This window comes from Lygodium microphyllum, chromosome 1, assembly GCF_053477565.2.
Source record: "Lygodium microphyllum isolate KBCC chromosome 1, Lygodium_microphyllum_v1.1.10, whole genome shotgun sequence".
Classification (NCBI taxonomy): Eukaryota; Viridiplantae; Streptophyta; class Polypodiopsida; order Schizaeales; family Lygodiaceae; genus Lygodium; species Lygodium microphyllum.
This window is the reverse complement of record NC_141135.1, coordinates 141960565-141979838: the sequence shown is the minus strand read 5'-3', so window position 1 is coordinate 141979838 and position 19274 is coordinate 141960565. Positions and strand designations below refer to the sequence as shown.

Below are 19274 nucleotides of genomic sequence, written 5' to 3'. Positions count from 1 at the left end.
ATCCATTCAAAAACTATCAATAGCTTGCTTGTACAAAGGTCTCGCAATCAATGCATAGTTCAGCACAAACTGTCGATAGTACCCCGTATGGCCTAAGAAGCATTGAACTTACTTATAGTTGATTGGGGGCGGAAGATCAACGATAACCCTGACTTTCGAGAAATCGGTGGCAATGCCGTTCTTCGACACCACGTGCCCTAGGATGCACCATGTTTCAACCAGAACTGGCACTTTAAGGGGTTGAGGGAGAGACAATATAGGTGACACCGCTCAAAGACTGCTCGAAGTTTACCTAAGTGTTCTCGCCGGATCGAGTGAGCACACAAGTCATCCACGAAGACCTCCAATTCCTTGCAAAGCGTCTTTGAATATGGTACGTATGAGGCATTGAAAGGTGGCTAGGGCATTAGTCAACCCGAAGGGCATTACCATGTAAGCAAAGACCCCCCATTCGGTGGCGAAGGTAGTCTTATGCCTGTCAGTAGGATGCACTTGCATCTGATTGTATCCAGAGAAGCCGTCTAGGAAGCTATAGGCCTCTTTGCCCGCCACTCTTTCCAGCATGTGCTCGGTGTACAGCAATGGGTAGTTGTCTCTCTTAGTGGCAGCGTTCACCTTCTTGTAATTGACGTACACTCTAATCTTTATGTTCTTCATCACTATGACTATGGGCGACACCCAGTCCGTGTGCTCAATTTCGTAAACGAATCCTACTTTCATCAGCTTGTCAATCTCCTCTTTGACTGCATGAGCATGTTTTGGATTCATCAGGTATGGTCGCTGCTTGACCGGTGTGTTGCGTCTAGTGTCATGGGTATCTTATGAGTCACTACACTAGGATCCACCCCCTTAAGCTCCTCCAGGGACCAAGCGAACACGTCTATATACTCTCGCAAGAGAGCAACAAGACTTGTCTCCTCTTCCCCAGTCAAGTCATCGGCAATTAAGACTGGTCGAGGTGCCTCCCCTTCCTATGCTAGGTTCACCTCCTTGACCTTGGCTGGTCCCTCGATGGGTTCACTCCTTTGCCCTTGGCGTTTGGCACCCAACAGGATTACTACCCTGTCACCCTTCTTGAACTTCATAAATCTCCTCGAGAGATCAAGCAACTTTCTTTCCTCCTCCATTTGTGCATCCCTAGGATTTTTTGCCCTATCTTCCTTCAACCGTCTGTGCCTCATGTGGACGGGTAGGTCCCCCTTGGTGTGTCTAGTCTTGGACGGTCAAGGTATCTCCGGGTCACTATCTGAGCTCACTTCCGACTCGGAATCAAACTCACCATTTTCACTAGAAGAGGTGGTTTCTCTTGGTGGTTGTAGCTTAGAGGGTGACTCTGTTCTAAGCATTGGTGTCGTACCTGGTAGGGTTAGGCCTACCCGTTCAAAATCTATGGCTCCTGTGTGTTCCAACCATGTACGGTTTCATTCCATGCACATGACCCCTCATTCCATCCTAAAGACACCCTTTTTTTGTGGCCTGGAGTCCACTTGTATCTATTCTATTTCTCGTCCCTCAATGTCATATTCCACCATGTCTATTTTACCCTTACTTTCGTCACACTGAAGGAATGATAGTCTTCGTACTCATCCTTGGAATCATCTTTGTCTAATTGCTCATCATCCGCTAGGTTTTGGCACAACTCTTGTCTTTGGTCAGAGACTAGGGCCCAATTGTACATGAGGTTTAAGTCATGCGCCCTCGTCCATTGCCACCTAGGTCCATCTAGTAGATCTTGCAATGGCTTGAAGTTTGTTGCTGGATTGCTAGCTAGCGTGCCAGTCAAATACTCCAGAATCTCTTGGAGTTCCTTCTTGTTAATTGGCACTTGGAATGTGATAGGCTTAGGTCGCCCACAAAGGTTCCTGCCATCATGTAGACCGGTGTGGAGGGTGTGTATGTTGTCCTGCCAACTGTCTGGATGGCTTGTTCGTATGCCTCATGATCTGAGAATGGCACGTCGATCGTAGCAAGGACATGCATCCAATCTCTCTCATCCTTCAGGCATGGGATATACTTGGTCAAGGGCCCATAGGACTTCTTGACCTGAGTGTTACCCTTAAGTATCGTGGAGATAGCATTCAAGTCGACTAGTGAGGTTTTCCACGTGTCCATCTCTACCCTCATAGCTTCTATTCTATTGCCCAGGAAGATTAAGCCGTTACCCCAATCCTCAATGACTCTAGCATTGCGCATCCAGGGTCGGCCTAATAGGATGTCGTAGTCCACTCCCTTAATGACTATAAAGTCGACTGAGAACTGGACACCTGCGATCTTCACCGGCCAATTTTTAAGTATCCTGAATGGTTTCACTTTCATACCATTTGCTAGTGTGACATTGAACCTAGCGGTCTCTACAAGTAGGTTTCCCCACGTCTAAAGCACTGTGTGGCTCAGCACACTAATCCCCACTCCTGTGTCTACAATCCCCTTTTGAGTTGTGTCGCCCACGGCTAAGACAGGTATGACCGCATGCGTCTCGATTCCTTCCCAGAAGGCATTAACGTGCAAGGACTTAGGCATAGAGTGCAGCGTCAGGCTTGGTATTTGTGTCTCTACGTCATAGTCGTGTATGTCTACGGCAGCTTGCTCTCGTGATCCTTCAGCCCACTACTTCAAGTATTTCCATAGGGTGGAATGTTGCCTAAGAAGGTCTCCCATGCTCAACATCATCGAGGTAATCATCAGCGTGGTAAGGAGGTCATTGATTGCTCATCTTTCTCCTATTCTGGGATTGTCCTAGCCAATGGCCGTGACTGATTTGCTGGCCTGTAGAGTCAAGGATTTGCCTAAGCGGTACCGCTTATAGTGCAATTTCATCTCTTACTTTCGATCGAGGGGGTGAGACTGGCGTGCTTATGCTGGAGAGATCTTTGATCTTGTCCTCTAGGATGGGGTCCGCATCTTTTAGGTATTCTTGGGCCTCTTTTACCCATTCCTTCACTTTCTCGATAGCCTCTAGTTGGCGCTTAGGATGCGAGTACTCCCCTACCCTAGCACTTCCCTTTTCGGTCTTCTTGGGGGTTGAGGTTTCTGCCTTCGCATCAGTGACCTTCTTTCCAGTAGGCAGAGTGGTGGCAGACTCGGTTTTTAGCGTGATCTTAGCCTCGGGTTTCTTCTTTCTCCATCTATGACTCTTATTCCTGATCGAGGCTGCATCGGGGTTGCTCAGACCTGGCAACGATATGCCGGTCTGCTTCGTTTGTGCTCGGGTCATGACACACAATGGGATAGGTGTGGCCTCCCCATCGAGATTCTCGAGGTCGAATAGCCTCAATGGGACAGATGGCATGTTGGCTGAACTTGAGGATGGTTTTCGCTTGGGACAGTCAATGAACAGGTAAGTGATTCTGCACTCTAGGCACCTTAGGTCTGCCTTATCTCTATTCGGTTCCTCCCGTTCAGGGCAATGTGATGAGACGTGCCCTGGATGACCGCAAGTCCAACATATGATTGGATCCTGGATCTGCCCTCCTAGGCCTCTACCTCGGCCTCTTCCTAACACCATCACTGGCACTAGTGGCCGATAGTCGATAAGGACTGCGTTGCCCTCATCATCGTGCAAGACGTATGGGTATACGTAGGTCTCTTCCTCATTTGGCTCCTCTACATAGTGGACAACCGCATCAGTTGGTGGATGAGTCACGTAGGGACCAGGCGGTCTTGGTATACCTGTAGGATTTATGTCCATTCTAGGAACAGTCGGTTTAACATCGTTAAGCGCGGGAAGGGCCAATGGGGCCCCCCTTCCATGGGGTCTGCTCGCTATGTATGGCTAGCCATAGGGTTGTGAGTAAGGGAGTTTTCTTGGTAATCTGCAATGCGCAACGTCGTGACCAAATCTACCACAATTAGCGCAAGGTCGTTACCTAGGGTCTTGACACTCGGTCGGAAAGTGGTTTCCGCCACAATACACGCACTATACGTGCGGGCGCGTTGGTCGTCTTAACATATCCTATAGTTTGGCTATCTCCATTTTCACCTCAGTCAAGTCTTGGTTTGTCTCAGAGGCCTTCCCCTTGTCCTAGGCTGTTGGACCTAATCGTTCACTAGAGGCTGATGCTCTCTCCGAACTTTGCGAGTTGGTTTCTTTTGAATTTGAGCTCCTGGAGCTCTACTTTTTTAACTGGTCATCCACTTGAATGGCCTCTTTAAACACCCTAGCTATTGAGTCTCACTACAAGCTTGAATTACCTGCCAAGGCCTTATACAGCTCCTCACTCCCTATTCCATTGATAAATACGGTGGACATCGCCCTCTCAATAGATTGTTCACCCACAGGGATTCTCTTGAAGAGGCTCCTCATGTGGGTGACATACTCGCAAATGTCCTCTTTCTCTTTCTGCTTGACATTCATCAGTCACAATAGCAAATTGTCAGAGTATTCGGGCTTGAAGAATCTCTTGATGAAGAGGTTTTTGAGGCCATTAAAATCTGCTCATTCTCCGGTATCTAGACTCATGTACCAAGTCCTACCCTTGTCCCTTAAGCAAAGCCCAAATGCTTGAGAGCATTGAGTCAAGTCAGTGAGGCCATTGGCCTCGCAGACTTGCTCGAATTGCTCTATGAAGTTGTATGGGTCATCGTGGGATTGGTACTTGTCGAGTTGCTTTGCAACAATTGGGATTCTCGGCTGGCCCTTAGAGCCTCGGTTTGTTCCTAATCCTGTTAGTAATGATATCGCTAGTGCTAGAGCACTCTGCTCTGCGCTGTGGTGTTATCGAGCAATCGCTTCATGAGAAGCTCACTCAATGTCAAGTCTCCTTCCAGGGCTCTCTCGTGATTGGTCCGATTCTCACCTGCCAGATTCTGCACCCGATGTACCTCGTACAATTCTGTGTTCTGCTTTAAGCTCCTAGCATGCCGGTCTTGGTTGTATTTCAGTATGCCTTGCAATGCCTTGTGGGCTAGCTTCCATTCCTCCTCCAAGTCTGTTATGATAGCTTCTGTTGTTCTACTGCGGTGCTCATACTGAGTGTGCGCATTGTAGTGGCTTACCAGCTGAATTGCCTCTGGAAAAACTCCGAAGTCAAGTTCCTCATTCGGCGTGGGGTCTGAGCTTTCCTATGACATGATCGTGTTCTCGTGCTCCACCAAGCTGTCCATCAGGTTGCACAAGCTGGTAAGATCCACTTCTCTAGTGCTGCTTGCTTGGTCCTACTCTGTACCTTGGTTTTTCGTCTATGTCTTGGGATCTTCTCCTACTGGTGGGTTCGTTGAGGTGTTTATTTGAGTGATTTCCTTGAATTATTGCATCCAATCCTCAATTTACCTGTCCTCAATATGTGTGTGTTCTTTCCCATGCACTTATGCTCAATCAAGCTTTTCGTTGTCCTCAAGTGTACTTCAGGTGTAGGAATTTAGGGTGAGTGCGGAAAACAAGTGTCTAAATGGCCTACGCACCCTCTCGCTTCATTTTAGGCCTAGTTGGCTTGTTGACCCGCATCTGGCCATCTTGTCAGTCATTGGTTATTCATCCAAGTTGCAAGGGTCGAGTGTGTCACTCGAACGGGCCGAGGGACGAGTGGTAACTAGTCCAAATGGGTCGAGGGCCGAGGCCAAGTCGTGTGGCCGAGGGCCGAGTGGTTCGAGTCGAATGGGCGGAGGCTACTGGGCCGAGGCGAGTGGGCTGAGGGCCGAATGGTGAATTCGATCGAGCCGAGTATCGACTTGTCCGAGTGGTGCTAGGCCGAGTCGACAGGGCCGAGGGCCGAATTTTAAGGCTGGTCTGAATGCTTCACTTGGACGGGCCAAGTGAAAGGCGTCCGAGTATAGTTGGCCAAGGGCCGAATGGTTTGAGGGCCGATTCTAGGGTTCGGCCCTGAATCGCCGACACTCGGACGGGTTGAGTCGTGCACGACGACGGCCGCGTCAGGTATGATTTCGTCAAATCTAACCATCCGCACAACCACCGAGCACGATGCCTTCCAGATCACAACATATACATAGCAAGGAGGTCCTAACGTACGTGAATCGCACGGAGAGCTCCTCAATGGCAAGATCGAATCGAATCAATGCTAGAAACACACTCTCAGTCTCTCTCACTCTCTCTCAATGTCAAGGCATGAAATGAGCTCTTCCCAATCCCCTTGGCTCTTAAATCCCTTCCCGTAAGGTTTCGGTGTCCCCAATCACTCATTTGCCAACATTATCATCCCAAGCGCTCTTTTTTTCCCATTTTTGCATGACTTGTGCCCTGTTTTACCCTATTTTACAGCAGCAAACCCTACACTTTTCCTATCCGGTTTCCTAATCCTATCCTTCTCTAAATGCAACAACGGTCGAAGGCAAAAAATTGAAATGATTTCTCCCTCTTTTTCAATCATCAAACCGGCAAAATAACCCAAAATACTTACTTGTTTCGAAGATCAAAAACCCAACTTCCTACCTACCTCAAGCTCTGGTTCGGGGATGTATCCCTTACTTCGGTGCTAGATATGCGGCGCACGAGGGCTCAAGCTTGAATCCGTTGGTCCCGGCAACAGAACCAAAATGTGGGAGCTTTCACTCAACTACTAAGACCCACAGACCGCTTATTGCTTCAAGCATTCCAAGCGAGCTCTCATGGCTCTCTCACCTAGCCGACATGTCGTCGATCCTCTCAGGGGGTAGTGAGCTTACCTTGATGCCGAAACAAGTTGCCTCCTCCCTCACACAAGTCGGTAGCTCCACGATCCTAGATGCTAGCTCAAGCATCCTCAAGCCTCCTCCATCTCCAAGCTCCATTCTCCATAGCCACGTGCAAGGTAAGAGAAGGGAAGAGAAGAGAGAGGAAAAGAAAAGAGAAGATGGTGAAGAGCTTCACCCTCTTGATCCCTCACTTCCACACACACACTCACTCCCTCACACTCTCACACTCCCTCCCTCAAGAGCACACACAAGCAAGAAGAGAAGAAGAGAAGAAGAGAAGACTCTTGTTAGCCACACACCAAAGAATGAGCTTTCATTAACTTTTTGAACTTTATATATACAAACCCTAAAACCCCCATGGGCGCCCATCCCTTGTTACATGACCAGCCATTGTGGCAAGGTCCCTTTTTCTAATTCCCTCTTCTTGCTTCATGCCCTAAGCCTATACCCATCTATTCTTTTACAAGAGGCATAGGAGGGAGCCTGGCACTCTTTCACAAGAGTTTTTAGAGTTTTTGAGGCGCCTTTCCTTTAAAATTTCTCTTTTTGCCTCAATTTAGTTTTTGAGGCCGCCTCTACGCCTTTACTCTCTTTCTGTTCTTTTTCACTTTTTCCTTTTTTTTTCCGCCATTCCGATTTCAGGTTAACAGTAGTGAGGGAGAGGCACGGAGATCGAGACAAATTGTCGCTACGCTCAAGGAGAAATAGAGAGAGTGCGTGAGAGTAGAGTAGAGAGAGCCCATTCTCAAGTACAATGACGAGTGTGTACCTTTAGGTTTTTAGATAGATATATATGTGTAAGTACAAGTGCTAAGGGTGTGTTTATATTTGAGCACATTTAAAAGGCATGAGACCTTTATTCCCAACACTTTGAAGTGGTCTAGAAGGATCAATGCAAGTTCAAGCCTTGAAGTCTCGATTTGATAGGCTTGAGGTTGAGGCTATAAATTTCAGGGTGCATATGGGCTGTCACAATGCTATCACTATCAAGTTGGGTAACCATGTAGCTATTAGAATGAGCACTAATGTGGAAGTTGTTATGACAAGTAGTGTTTTTTCCTTTACCATTAGCAATATGGTTGCTAGCCAATCTAGAGTTAGGAAACATGAATGGGATAATGGACTTATGGATTAATTTTGGATTAACCTCTACTATGGAAGACTCTTTTTGGAATGGTGGTGTCATGAATGTCTGTCATTTATGTTTTTGCTAAGCAAATTAGTTGTTTTTAATGAGTGTGAACATTTCACTTAATTAAATCTATATATATATATATATATACTCTCTCTCTCTCTCTCTCTCTCTCTCTCTCTCTCTCTCTCTCTCTCTCTCTCTCTCTCTCTCTCTCTCTCTCTCTCTCTCTCTCTCTCTCTCTCTCTCTCTCTCTCTCTCTCTACTGGAATTAATGTTACAAATTTCCATGTCTCATCATTATATATAGCCCTTTTTATGTGTGTATATTTTATGATTGACAAAGCACATATCAATGTGAAGGCATGCTCCGCCATATTTGCATTGTAATATATTTACAAGTATATTTATAAAGGGCATGATGTGCTACTGCTAGGTTCCAATCTGTGGGAGGCCATTCCTCAAATGCACCAAATGGTTCTAGATGTTGTGAGTATACTGAAGAGATTCAATGTACCTCAATGCTTGGTATGTTGGTGCTCCTGAGGTATGCTCAAGAATTTACGATTATAAATCAAATAATAAGAAACCAAATGTGCATCTCTTATAAGCACACTTTTCAGGGCAAAACATTGTTACATTTCATGATGATAATTATGATATTAGACATCTTGTTGCTTGTTAAAACATCTAAATGACCTTGATAGAATGATTTATTTGCAATTGGTCAAATCGGGATGTAAGTGAATTGTTATACCAAGATTTTCCTATAAGGTGGGTTTGGAATGCAAAAAGGACATTATGGACCAAGAAGAAAGGAGGATATACATGTGATTGTGTTTATTTTTCCCTTCTATGCAAGCTTTATTGGTGCAAGGGATGAAAATTTTGAAGAATTGCTCATAATGGGCGTGGTTTTTATACCCTTCTTTCAAAGTAGCTTGCAGAGCTAACAATTGTGAGCAATTTTTGCTACTTTGTTGGTTTTTTGTGACCCTTTGAATCTAATCCAATGATGGCAATGACTTAAAGTGGACATGACTAGGGACATTCTTCATGACTTAGCTTGTGCTCGTGGTGATATTCTTACTCTTCAAGAAATGGACTTCAATGTAGGATTTTTTGTGACAACATGAAGAGAGCCTTTAATTAGTTTGAGGGAATGCCTGAGATGGATAGATCATTGATTTTTTATTATGGCAATCCTGTGATTTGTGAGAGATGGATCCAAACATGGTGCAACTATAGAGTGTGGCCTCTTCAATGGAGTTGCATTTGAATGGGAATCAAAGGAGGATATTTTTGGATATACTTCCTACCACCAACAATTTGCAATATATTATGTTCTTTTTGGATGGTCTTGGAGGTCAAGAAATACACACTTATGCAATTTCTTGTCAATACAATTTTAGAGGGAAGATAAAGTTTTACTAGAGATAAAATCATCTAGAATTATGCATCTTTTATTTTTGAGGAACTAGATAGGAGTTTGAGAGATATTATGGGGTGTAACATGCCATTTGGGAGAAAGAAAATTATTTTTAGTGGTGACTTTCATCAGATTTTACGGATTATTTCCAAGGGTGGCTAGGAAGAGACAATGGATGCAACTCTTTGCCATTCTCCTCTTTGGAATCATTTGTGAAGTTTACAATTGTCTCAAAATATGCATGTGACTATGCAAGATGTCAATATTGGGAATTAGAGATTTGTGGATTGCTTATTTCTCTTGGAAATGGTGAGAATTGTCTAGAGGAGGGTGGTAATCATGTGGTAATTCCATCACACATGGCTTTGCATTGTGCTGCTATGGATGATCTTATTTCGCATGTTTACATGGATATTCTTTCTATGAGCAATTGTGTGTCTTTCTTCAATGGTCTAGCTATTTTGACCGCCCCAATTAACACAAAGATTGATTCCCTAAATTTTGTAGATTTGTGTAAAATACTTAGGGATACTCACATGTACTATAATCTTGATTCCATAGCCAAGAGCAATGTTAATTCTTTCCTTTACTCAAGTGAGTACCTTAACTCTATTGAAATTAAGAGGTGGTTTTCCCCCCAATTTTCTGATGTTAACAAAATTCACTTTCTTATACTTGATTGAGAAACCTCAATCCTATAATGGGTCTATGGAATGCTACTCGAATGGTGTGCAAATAATTCCATAGAAAAGCATTGGAAGACAAAATTATTATTGGAATTCATATTGGTGATACAGTTTTTATCCCCAAAAGCACTCCATGTGAGTAGGTCTATTGTTCATAATGAGAAGAAGATAACTTCCCATTTGATTAGTATGTGCTATAACTATCAATGAGTCCCAAGGATACACTTTGAGCTATATGGGGTTGTACCTAAAGACTCCAATGGCTACTTGTATATTGCAGTTTCATAAACTCTCGTAATTCAACCAAACTATTGTTGTCAAATAAAATTTTGTATACCATGAGGTTTTCCAAAGAGTGAAATAATTTTATATCCTAAACTTTTTATGTTATATTAACAAAATTTATTATTTGTCACCAATTCAATTTGATTTGCCATTAGAGCATTGACATCTTTGAATGAGTAACTAAGTGCTCATTCACACAAATCCTTGCTATATTGTGTACTGATCAATAATGTGTTAGTCACATTTGCACCTTCTTCTATGTTGTATTTATAAATACTTGACTATATGTATTGAATAGCTCTTCAAATAGCATTGGAAAATGGTTAATGTTTTGTACCAAATATTGCAGTGACCATTTCAAATATAGTGCTTACCACCTCTCACCATATTATGAATATGTGTGACTGGAAAGAAGGTGCAACAATGGCATGTTGGTGGGTCTTCTCTTGATGTCATTCAAGGGGGCATGTACATTTTCTATTTTTTGTAGACCTTTTTCAAATGTTTAGATGAAGTTCAATCTCACCAACTTCTCAATATATGCTTGTGGATGGGTTGCTACCTTATCATTTTTGTTTGAATTGTTGATTTTCCTTTTTCTTTGGTTATTGTATTTGTCTACATCTCTTTGCCATTTGCAATTGTTCAAAAAATGAACTTTCATTTGGATCCAATACAAATCTTTTGCACATATAAAGTTCTCTAAATGAACCTTGGGAAAACCAAGGTGTTTAAGACCACACTAGCTTGGGTGACTCACTCAAATTATTAGTTCACCTTTGGGAGAGATGCTATTGAGATTGTCAATTCTTATGTATACTTGGGTGTGACCTTCAAAGGACAACACTTTTCCATGCAAAAGATAGCAAAAGCCATGCTAGCATGAAGCTTTTAGCACTAGGACACTAGAGAGACAATGTGCACATGTACAATTGCAAGAACCACACCCCAAACTATGGCTTTTTAATACATTGGTCACCATAACACTTCTCTATGGAGTAGAGATTTGGGGGGACTATCCTCTACCATAGGAAGAGACAACCACTTGCAAGATAGGAAGAACTAGAGAAAGATTTCTATGATAGATGGCAGCCCATGGAGAGACCATTGGTGATGACAATAGCACATACAATCAAGAGTAACCTCTCAGTGGCATTCCTTCAAAGGCTATGGGAGACCTCACAAATGACATACCCTTATGTTGTACACATGTCCTCCAACCAACTAGTAGCAGAGGGAGATACAAGTTGTTGGTGTGCTCAGATATGCACTTGGCTAGGCCTGCATGGTATGAGGATAGATGTGCTCCAACCTTTTGACTATAGCCTTGATTGTCCTACAATTGAACTCAGCCATCTAGAAGTAAACCAAGTAATCAGGATGGACATTGTAAAATTGGATACTAAGAGGAATTGGTTGAACCCTATGCAATAGTTAGGTACAAAGATGACACTCTACCAGACACACTTCTTGCACCTCTCCCAAGACAAATTCGTTACATGCCCACCATGCAATCACACATACCTCCCACATAGCTTTCAATGCACCATTAGTTAGATCCATACCTCACCACATCAACTATAGATGAAAACATGGTTATATGCACCGTTAAAGGAGCATTATATATGTCGGTGCCCTATTTACGCTGAGATCAAAGGAAGATACACTACTTGTTTTGAGAGGGTTTTGGGCCATTACGAAAAAGTCATGGAGTACAAGGTTCAAAGGAGCCTACGATTGCTCTTCCTCTACTGTGACACTACAAAGAGACTCTTTTGAGGGACAAGTGATCATTACATCCAGATCCAACTAGATAGAGAGTACTTAAAGAGTTTCTCACACCAATGACCACTAGAACTCCTCCATGGCTATCCACTATCTCAGCCACAAGGAGTTCATCCTCACATGGAGCTACCATGGAGCAAGCCATTTCCCTATGTCAACCAAGATGTCTCCAAACCTAAGGGTGATGATCACCTATCCTCACCATTGATGGACACAGGCCATCATTGCTTGCCATAGGAGATGCCCACTGTGATATTTCAATTCCCTTTTGTTGGAGCAACTACTATAATGCCCTATGAGGATAATCCTAGGAAGGGCAAAGACTACAGCATGTTCAATTTTCTGAATTCATAAGTTACTCTAGGCATGGATTGTTTCATTTGATTTATATGCTTTGATATACTTGGCCTATACTCTTTCATGAGACATCATTGTAGTTGATATTATATGCTCGACTCTCATAGGCTACTTTGGCCTTTTGCAAACATTAATCTCCATGCACACACGTGCGCCCATGTGTGTGCATGTGTGCATCTACAGCAATCACAACAAAAGGCACAATGGTAAGTCAATTTGGCTAGCAATTAAGGGCACACTCGTACATACACATTGGAAAACAAAAATCAAAATCCATTAATGTATATAAACAAACACATTTTGTCAATTATAGTATATATGATAGTGTACGCTTGCAATGTGAATAATCTCAACAAATAGCCTTTGAGATTGGTGGGATTTTACATATTTGTCATGGAGCACATCATTTGTTGCATGCAAAGCATGCTATTTGTCCTACTTTTGCAGAGCAAACAAAGTGAAACCTTGTGAGTTTTGCAAGTCCGCAAAATCGCACAATGTGCAATTAGCAAGCCCGACCAAGCTAGCTAGTGTTATCAACTAAATAATGTGATTAGCATTCTAGATGGATATTAACTAGTTCAAACACCTTAGAAGTATGATTAGCTTTGAGATATGCTTTAGACATGTAAGAGAGAAGAGTCAATCACAAGATAATTACCTCCAAGCTTTTTGCTTGGTTACTCCATGTTTACTTTAAAATAGTGCAATCAATTATCATGGTATAATCCTTTTCATACGTTTGAGTTAGAATGCCTTAGTCCACTAAAGTGATAGTAAATCTTCAAGCTTTGTATGCACACTTGAAATGCTCAAGGACTAAATATCTTGAGTACTCCGTAATATATGATAGTTTTAGTTTATAACCTTAATGAGAATTTGTTGGCAAAAGGGACTATTGCATTGTGTGCTTGTGAAAGACGTTCTCATCATCAAGAGACAATTTACTATATGCCATTTTCACACCCTACTAAAGTGTTCTTGAATACAATATTGGTTTCCTGAAATTTTGATTTCTTAATAAGTTTGGTAGGGTTTTTTGGCTTCATTTCTCTTTCGTTGATAGATTTCTCTTCCTTAATTGAATTAGGTTTTGGGTATGAAGGTTTGTTTGAATTTTTTTGCCCACTATGGGCTTGCCTTACTTTTCTGTATGGGTGTGACTTGGTACATTTAATACAATATGGACATCGCCAATCTGCCAATTATGGTCTTATATTGTCCTTATTGGCCCTTCTGCATTTTGTAGATTTCACCCAATCAATTTGTTAATTGTCCAGTGCCCATCTGCATGGAGGATGCACCAAGGGCAGCCAATAAGATTCCCTCTCTGCACAAATACCAATGTATCCTGCTTAGGCTTAAAACCATTGCAAGTACTCTCTGATCGAATAATAACACTTTAAAACTGAAATAGCAATTTGTTTCTCATCTCCTCAAGCTAGGACGCATGCAGCTTAGCTTTGGACATATACAAGATTTTTATAAGTACAGACTTTTGCCATCTGTCAATCTTTTACAAAGTGCTCTTGATTGCCCAGTGAATCCTTTACCCCTTGTGACTTCAGTTGGTGGGCTTGTCTACTTTGCATCATGCATGTTCGTGTTCCTTCACACTATCGATAATTAAAACTGAAACAAATAAATAATAACACTGATCTGTCTTTCTGGGTTTTCTTATACTTGCAACATGAATAAGTGTTTGTTACAATTGGACAAGACATACAATATAGATCAGTCTAAATGGCAACCAGAATTGAAACTACCCTGACACTTTTTTAAAAATAATAAATATGCAGAAGGCCCAGCTCTTCAGCCCTCAATTATAGATTCCTTTTGTTAGTATTACAAACAAGCTTGCCTTCCAAGAATAATTTGGCAACTCACAGTACCAGTACAGGCAAGCTTTACCATCTGGAATACAGGAAATATTGAGGAGGGAAGTTAGCGTCAAGATTCATGGTAGAGATTTACCATCTCCGTTCTGGTATAGAGCTTAACATTAGTACACCCCCAAACATGTTACCCTTTAGAGTCATGATGATTAAAATAGCATCTTCAACTACTTTACACCTGAGTCAAAAAATGCAACTTTTGTAAAGCTACCTTGTGTACTCTGCGGCTGCTGCCCAGGCTCCAAAGAAGGGTCATGGCAATGCAGGAATTTCAAAGCCATGTACCCTTGCCAGAAACTGCAATAATCAAGGCCAGAATTTGTGTGTATGGAAAAATGTAGGTACTGCTCCTCGAAAATGTTAGCAGAGCTCAGAGATACCATCACTTTAGGCCACTGCAGCTTTGCATCCTCATGTCAAATCTCCATTGTCTGCAATCCAATCAGGCAAGAGCTGGGGCACTTGACAAGCCCAATATGATTGGTTAATTCACCTCATCCTTGTATATATTTTACATGCATGTCTGTCATAGCTTTGACATTCATTGTCATGCTTCATAGAAAAATCTTGTTATTTTAAGAGGGAGAGTTGCAGGCCCTCAACAAGCTCTTATCTGTCTTCATACATGGAACCTAGATATGTGATGTCATTTAGTGTCATATATGATGTCATTTTTCAATCCCTTGTTGCAAATACTGAATCAGATCATAACCCGTGGTTGTCCATTTATTGTAAGCATCTCTACATGTTTTGATCATAAAGTTGGCTGCTTCCCGTTCAGTCATTTCTGAGTGAAACCGTTTGCGTAAGTTCCCAATAGGATCCCCACGGCTAAAACATGGTAGACCACTGTCAACCATCAATAACACAGTGTTGACAATGCCATCCATGTGTTGCCTTGCAGCAAGGTATCCTTTAACACACAGCCTGCACAGCTGCAGATTCATCAGACTGTAAAGCAACCAAGTTTATAGAACAGAGAATAAGATAAGAGGCATACCCAACAAAACGATCCCAAGGTTCACTATTCATAATCCCTGAAGGATCCAAGAGCTGAGTCATCTCATGACTCAACTTGAATTGAGCATTTTCAAACCGTAAGTTTCCTCCTGGAGATGTCTCCAAGATAAAACCAAAATCAATATGTACAAGTCTCCCTTGGCTGTTCACAGGGACATAAAAGAAGTAAAGTTAGCAACCTAATCTGAATACAGATTTCCCCCCATTCTGCCAACCTGACCTGAACTGTGTAATGGAAGTCTTGAGAGATGCAACATACTTGTCAAAGAGCAAGTTGCCATTGTGGCGGTCCTTAGGCTGTAATAACAGACTTGCAACAGCATACCCTGCGCTGCTAACAATAAAGTTGTCACGAGCCGCCTCGAACTGTGGAGAGCCAACTGGACCATAATCTTGCTGAAAAATCTCATATAGACCTCCATCAGTAGTTTCACCCATCTGATTTCTGCTTCGTGAATTTGGCACAACCTGCACCAAAAGTAACTTTCAACTGCCTAAAATTGCTCGACATTAAAGCAAAAGCTTTCCTTCTAGGGCCCAAGGTCAGTCATTCCTCCACAGTGCCAATCAGAAAACTGATTTTTATGGTATTGCAAAAGCCATTTTTCCGTGGTATAGTGATGTGTTTCTTTGTGTTTCAATGCAAAGGTAATTTTGGCTTTAAAATATTAATCTGTTACTCATCTACAAAGGGCACAGTACCAAACCTCTATAATCCCTTTTCCACACCCAGTTGGAAGGACACCATATGGAAAGAGATAAAGGTTCAAGTTTATAGCTTGAAAAATGTCCCTTAGTAGTGAGATGACTTGGAGGGCCAATACATCCTGGCGACAATCATCCCCCACCTGCAAGATTTAAAGAGATTAAAATAGACATGAATTACACTTGACAATCATTTTATAGAAAAATGGATCGAAGCAGTAAACATGGTCAAAACAGAACTACATGCTGAAAATTGAACCCACCTTAAACATACATGCTTCAGGCTTCATTACGCTCGGTTCATCTTTGTCTACAACATTGAAAGTGACCATAATGGGAACCTTGGTTGCAGACTGCAAAGGAATTCCACTATCTAGCTGAATTCCTCTAACCAGCTTGTTTGGAGCTGTTGGCAAGTACAAGTCATAACCCTCAACTTCAATCTTTTCCAATTCTCTGGGTGCCATCCAACATTCAAATTATTTGAATCCAGTTCCAAATTAAAACGTCCATTTCTGAAAATGATAATGCAATCTAAACTTCATTCACCTCACCTTCGAATACCTGCACGTCGTTGTTCTTTTGGCAAAGGATACAGTACACCAGAGATATCCGTAACTTTGTCAAAGAATCTAAACTCCCTAGTAAACATATCAAATGCCTCTTCATTAAAACTGTTTATAATCCGATCCTTGACCTTTTGTACAATGTCATGGAACATGCTTTCCTGTAAAAGCAAAACAACAGCATTCAGAACTAGGTGTCTTAGATGTGCCTGCCACCTGAACTTACACAACTTTTGCCTACTCTCTCGAGATCATACTTCTTTGGAGTAATGATTATGCTAGATCAAGGTAATCAGCTTTGAATTGATTTTGACCTCTTCACATTGTACCATTTCAGCTGCTTTTTCACTTTTGAAAAGCAAAGTTATTTACTGAATTTGATTCTTTTGAAAACTTGAAGGTATTTCCTGTCACAATGAATGAAAAATGACCATTCTAGGGTTGTTATCACAAATAACTAATACAGCAATGTCAGCAAGGCACCTGCTACAAAACTCCTTGGACAAAATTCACAGGCTGGATGCAAAACACAGTTTCAAGCAAATTAGAATCAATGTTCTCACCTTGGGTTGTTCTTTTGGATTGTCCTCAATTGTTGGAGGTTCTTCACCCTATATATTCACCAGCAAGATATATTAAAACAAACTTTGCTAACAAGCCTTCAGAAAAACATTCATGCTCATTTCAACAGAAAAACCATGAGTAACTAAAGAAAAATTAAAGACCTGAAGTTGCCAAATCAAAATATGAGCAAAGAGATGGTTCCTTTGAGCAGCATTCATGAGATAACGCTCAACCAACCCCTGTATTGGTTGAGAATCAGACCATAGAAGTTATTAGGAGACACTTCCCTGACATGTGAACACTTCCATCCTCATTCAAAATACAACCTACTTACGCCATCGTCATATCGAAGTGTCTGTACCAACTGAGGCATGAAGAATGTCACCCTTTCAGGAGGATATGACTCAAGCACTCGAAGAACATAAGCCATAATGCGAGGATGTCCTTTGTAAGCTGGAGTTAAGAACTCGAGCGCCCTAGTTATTGAGCAAGGTGCCCAATGAGGCAAACGTTGCAAAATTGGTGAGTTTTCTTCTGCTGCTTTTGGGGTAACAAAGTATGGAAGAGCTTCTGGAATATTGTACAACTCGGGCAAGTGTCTCTGCATAAAACAGGCATATTGAGAGGGCAACAAGAGAGACCTTTGCTGCTTGAGGCAGAAAAATTTACTCTCGCTACTAAGTCAAAATTGGTAAAGGACATTTCTAAATTACCTGCACTAACAAGGTTACTTCCGCCCTCAGAGGCCCTACAGAAGGAAACCTTGCAGCAAGGGCAAGTGCTATACATGGATCAACCAACCAAGCTATCCTTACATAATCAACCCATCGATCTGAGCTCACTCGTAGACGTGATGGCAAATTTTCCCTATTTAAACAAACAACTAGATCAAACAAACTTCAATGTGTAAGCTGTCTGTGATACATGCTACTGTATCCACCTACCGAAGAGGATTTGCCCACGTGTCCAATCTGTCCGTTTCATGCTGGCAAAGCATCAAAAGCAGCTGTTTTCTTTTCTCCCTTGAGGCTATGTAGTTATCACCTCTAGCCCAAACTGGATGTGAAACATCAAGCTAGATGCACAAGCAAGCTTAGAAAGCTAAAAAATCCTGGAGCATATATTTCTTTTCCAAAAAGAAAGACTTCAAACCTGTGTGCAAATACTGTTGTTGGTCAAGCCCTCGCCTTCCTGGACACTGGATTTTCCTGACAGTTCTCCCACAGGCAGAGCTTCTGAACGGCTTGAACCTAACTGTTGTGCAAAAATAGTAACTGCTTGGCATTCAGATTGGGCAAACCCTTCTAGGTTGGAGTCATACCATGCTGGCTCAACTGAAAACCACCCAAGCGCAGCTCTGCAATACCAACACCAAATTCGAAAAAAGAAAGAGAACTTGAGAATTGACAACAATCTCTTGAATGAAGCTTTCGTTTTTAAGCTGTGAAAAGTAAAGTTATCTATGCCAGATATTCTAAAATACATTCATGAAACACGCTCAACATACCCATGTTAGAGAACCTGTTGCACTCTGCAAATCAAGCTTAACATGGCTACAGTATGTTCCACACATGAGCACCATGTGCCCTATTCAATCTTTATTATCAACTGAATAACTCACATGGCATATAAAATAAAGTAATTAAACAGAACAAGGTCAGATATTTGATGCAGGATAGTCTCTGCTTGAAAGATAAAATAAAGGTTTTATCTATGAATGATATTTCTCCATTCGCCTTAATCATGATTCTGTTGGAGATAAACTAAAGCACTGTTCACATAACTGGAAAACGGATTAACAAGACAAAAGAGTGTCCAAATAAACAAGCCCAAGACTAATAGAACCATTATAATGTGAGTCTTAATGCCTGCATGAATATGAAGGTAGCCATCCTATATTAACTTAGTGGAAAGCATTCATGAACAAAATCTGCTTGTTGTAGTGTCTTAACCAACAACCTTCTATTCACCATGATCAAAAAAGTCACAAATGAAGGTTCAAATTTCATCTTTGAAACATACTAGAGACCAAAGTCCAAGAATGACAGAGAAAGTTTCTGAAAAGGATCAATTGCCTTCCAGTCCTTGTCTAGAGGTCCCAAATAATGCATTGAACCCTCTTAAGTCTCTTGACATGCTGCTCATACCATAAAAAGGAGGAGGATAAACAGAAACCAGAACAAAAACGACTTTAGAAACAAGAAAATAAAAAGTAAATGGTAA

At 41.9% G+C, this 19274-nt stretch overlaps 1 protein-coding gene across 2 annotated transcripts in view; it reads right to left on the bottom strand.

The window, feature by feature from the left end:
• Positions 1-13972: 13972 nt before the first annotated feature.
• LOC148041753 (Phosphatidylinositol 3- and 4-kinase family protein) overlaps positions 13973-19274 on the bottom strand; it is a 63753-nt gene continuing 58451 nt past the window's right edge. Inside the window, exons 15-26 of one of the 2 annotated variants that reach the window (XM_087682097.1) lie at positions 18204-18408; positions 17996-18126; positions 17765-17918; positions 17386-17652; positions 17213-17290; positions 17051-17098; positions 16476-16648; positions 16185-16377; positions 15924-16064; positions 15476-15684; positions 15197-15358; positions 13973-15123 (exon numbers count right to left, since the gene is read on the bottom strand). In XM_087682097.1, the coding sequence (XP_087538223.1) occupies positions 14865-15123; positions 15197-15358; positions 15476-15684; positions 15924-16064; positions 16185-16377; positions 16476-16648; positions 17051-17098; positions 17213-17290; positions 17386-17652; positions 17765-17918; positions 17996-18126; positions 18204-18408 (2020 nt within the window). In that variant the 3' untranslated portion in view covers positions 13973-14864. Of the gene's footprint in view, positions 15124-15196; positions 15359-15475; positions 15685-15923; positions 16065-16184; positions 16378-16475; positions 16649-17050; positions 17099-17212; positions 17291-17385; positions 17653-17764; positions 17919-17995; positions 18127-18203; positions 18409-19274 lie in introns of those variants that run through there. The other variant, XR_015691432.1, reaches the window with a different exon arrangement.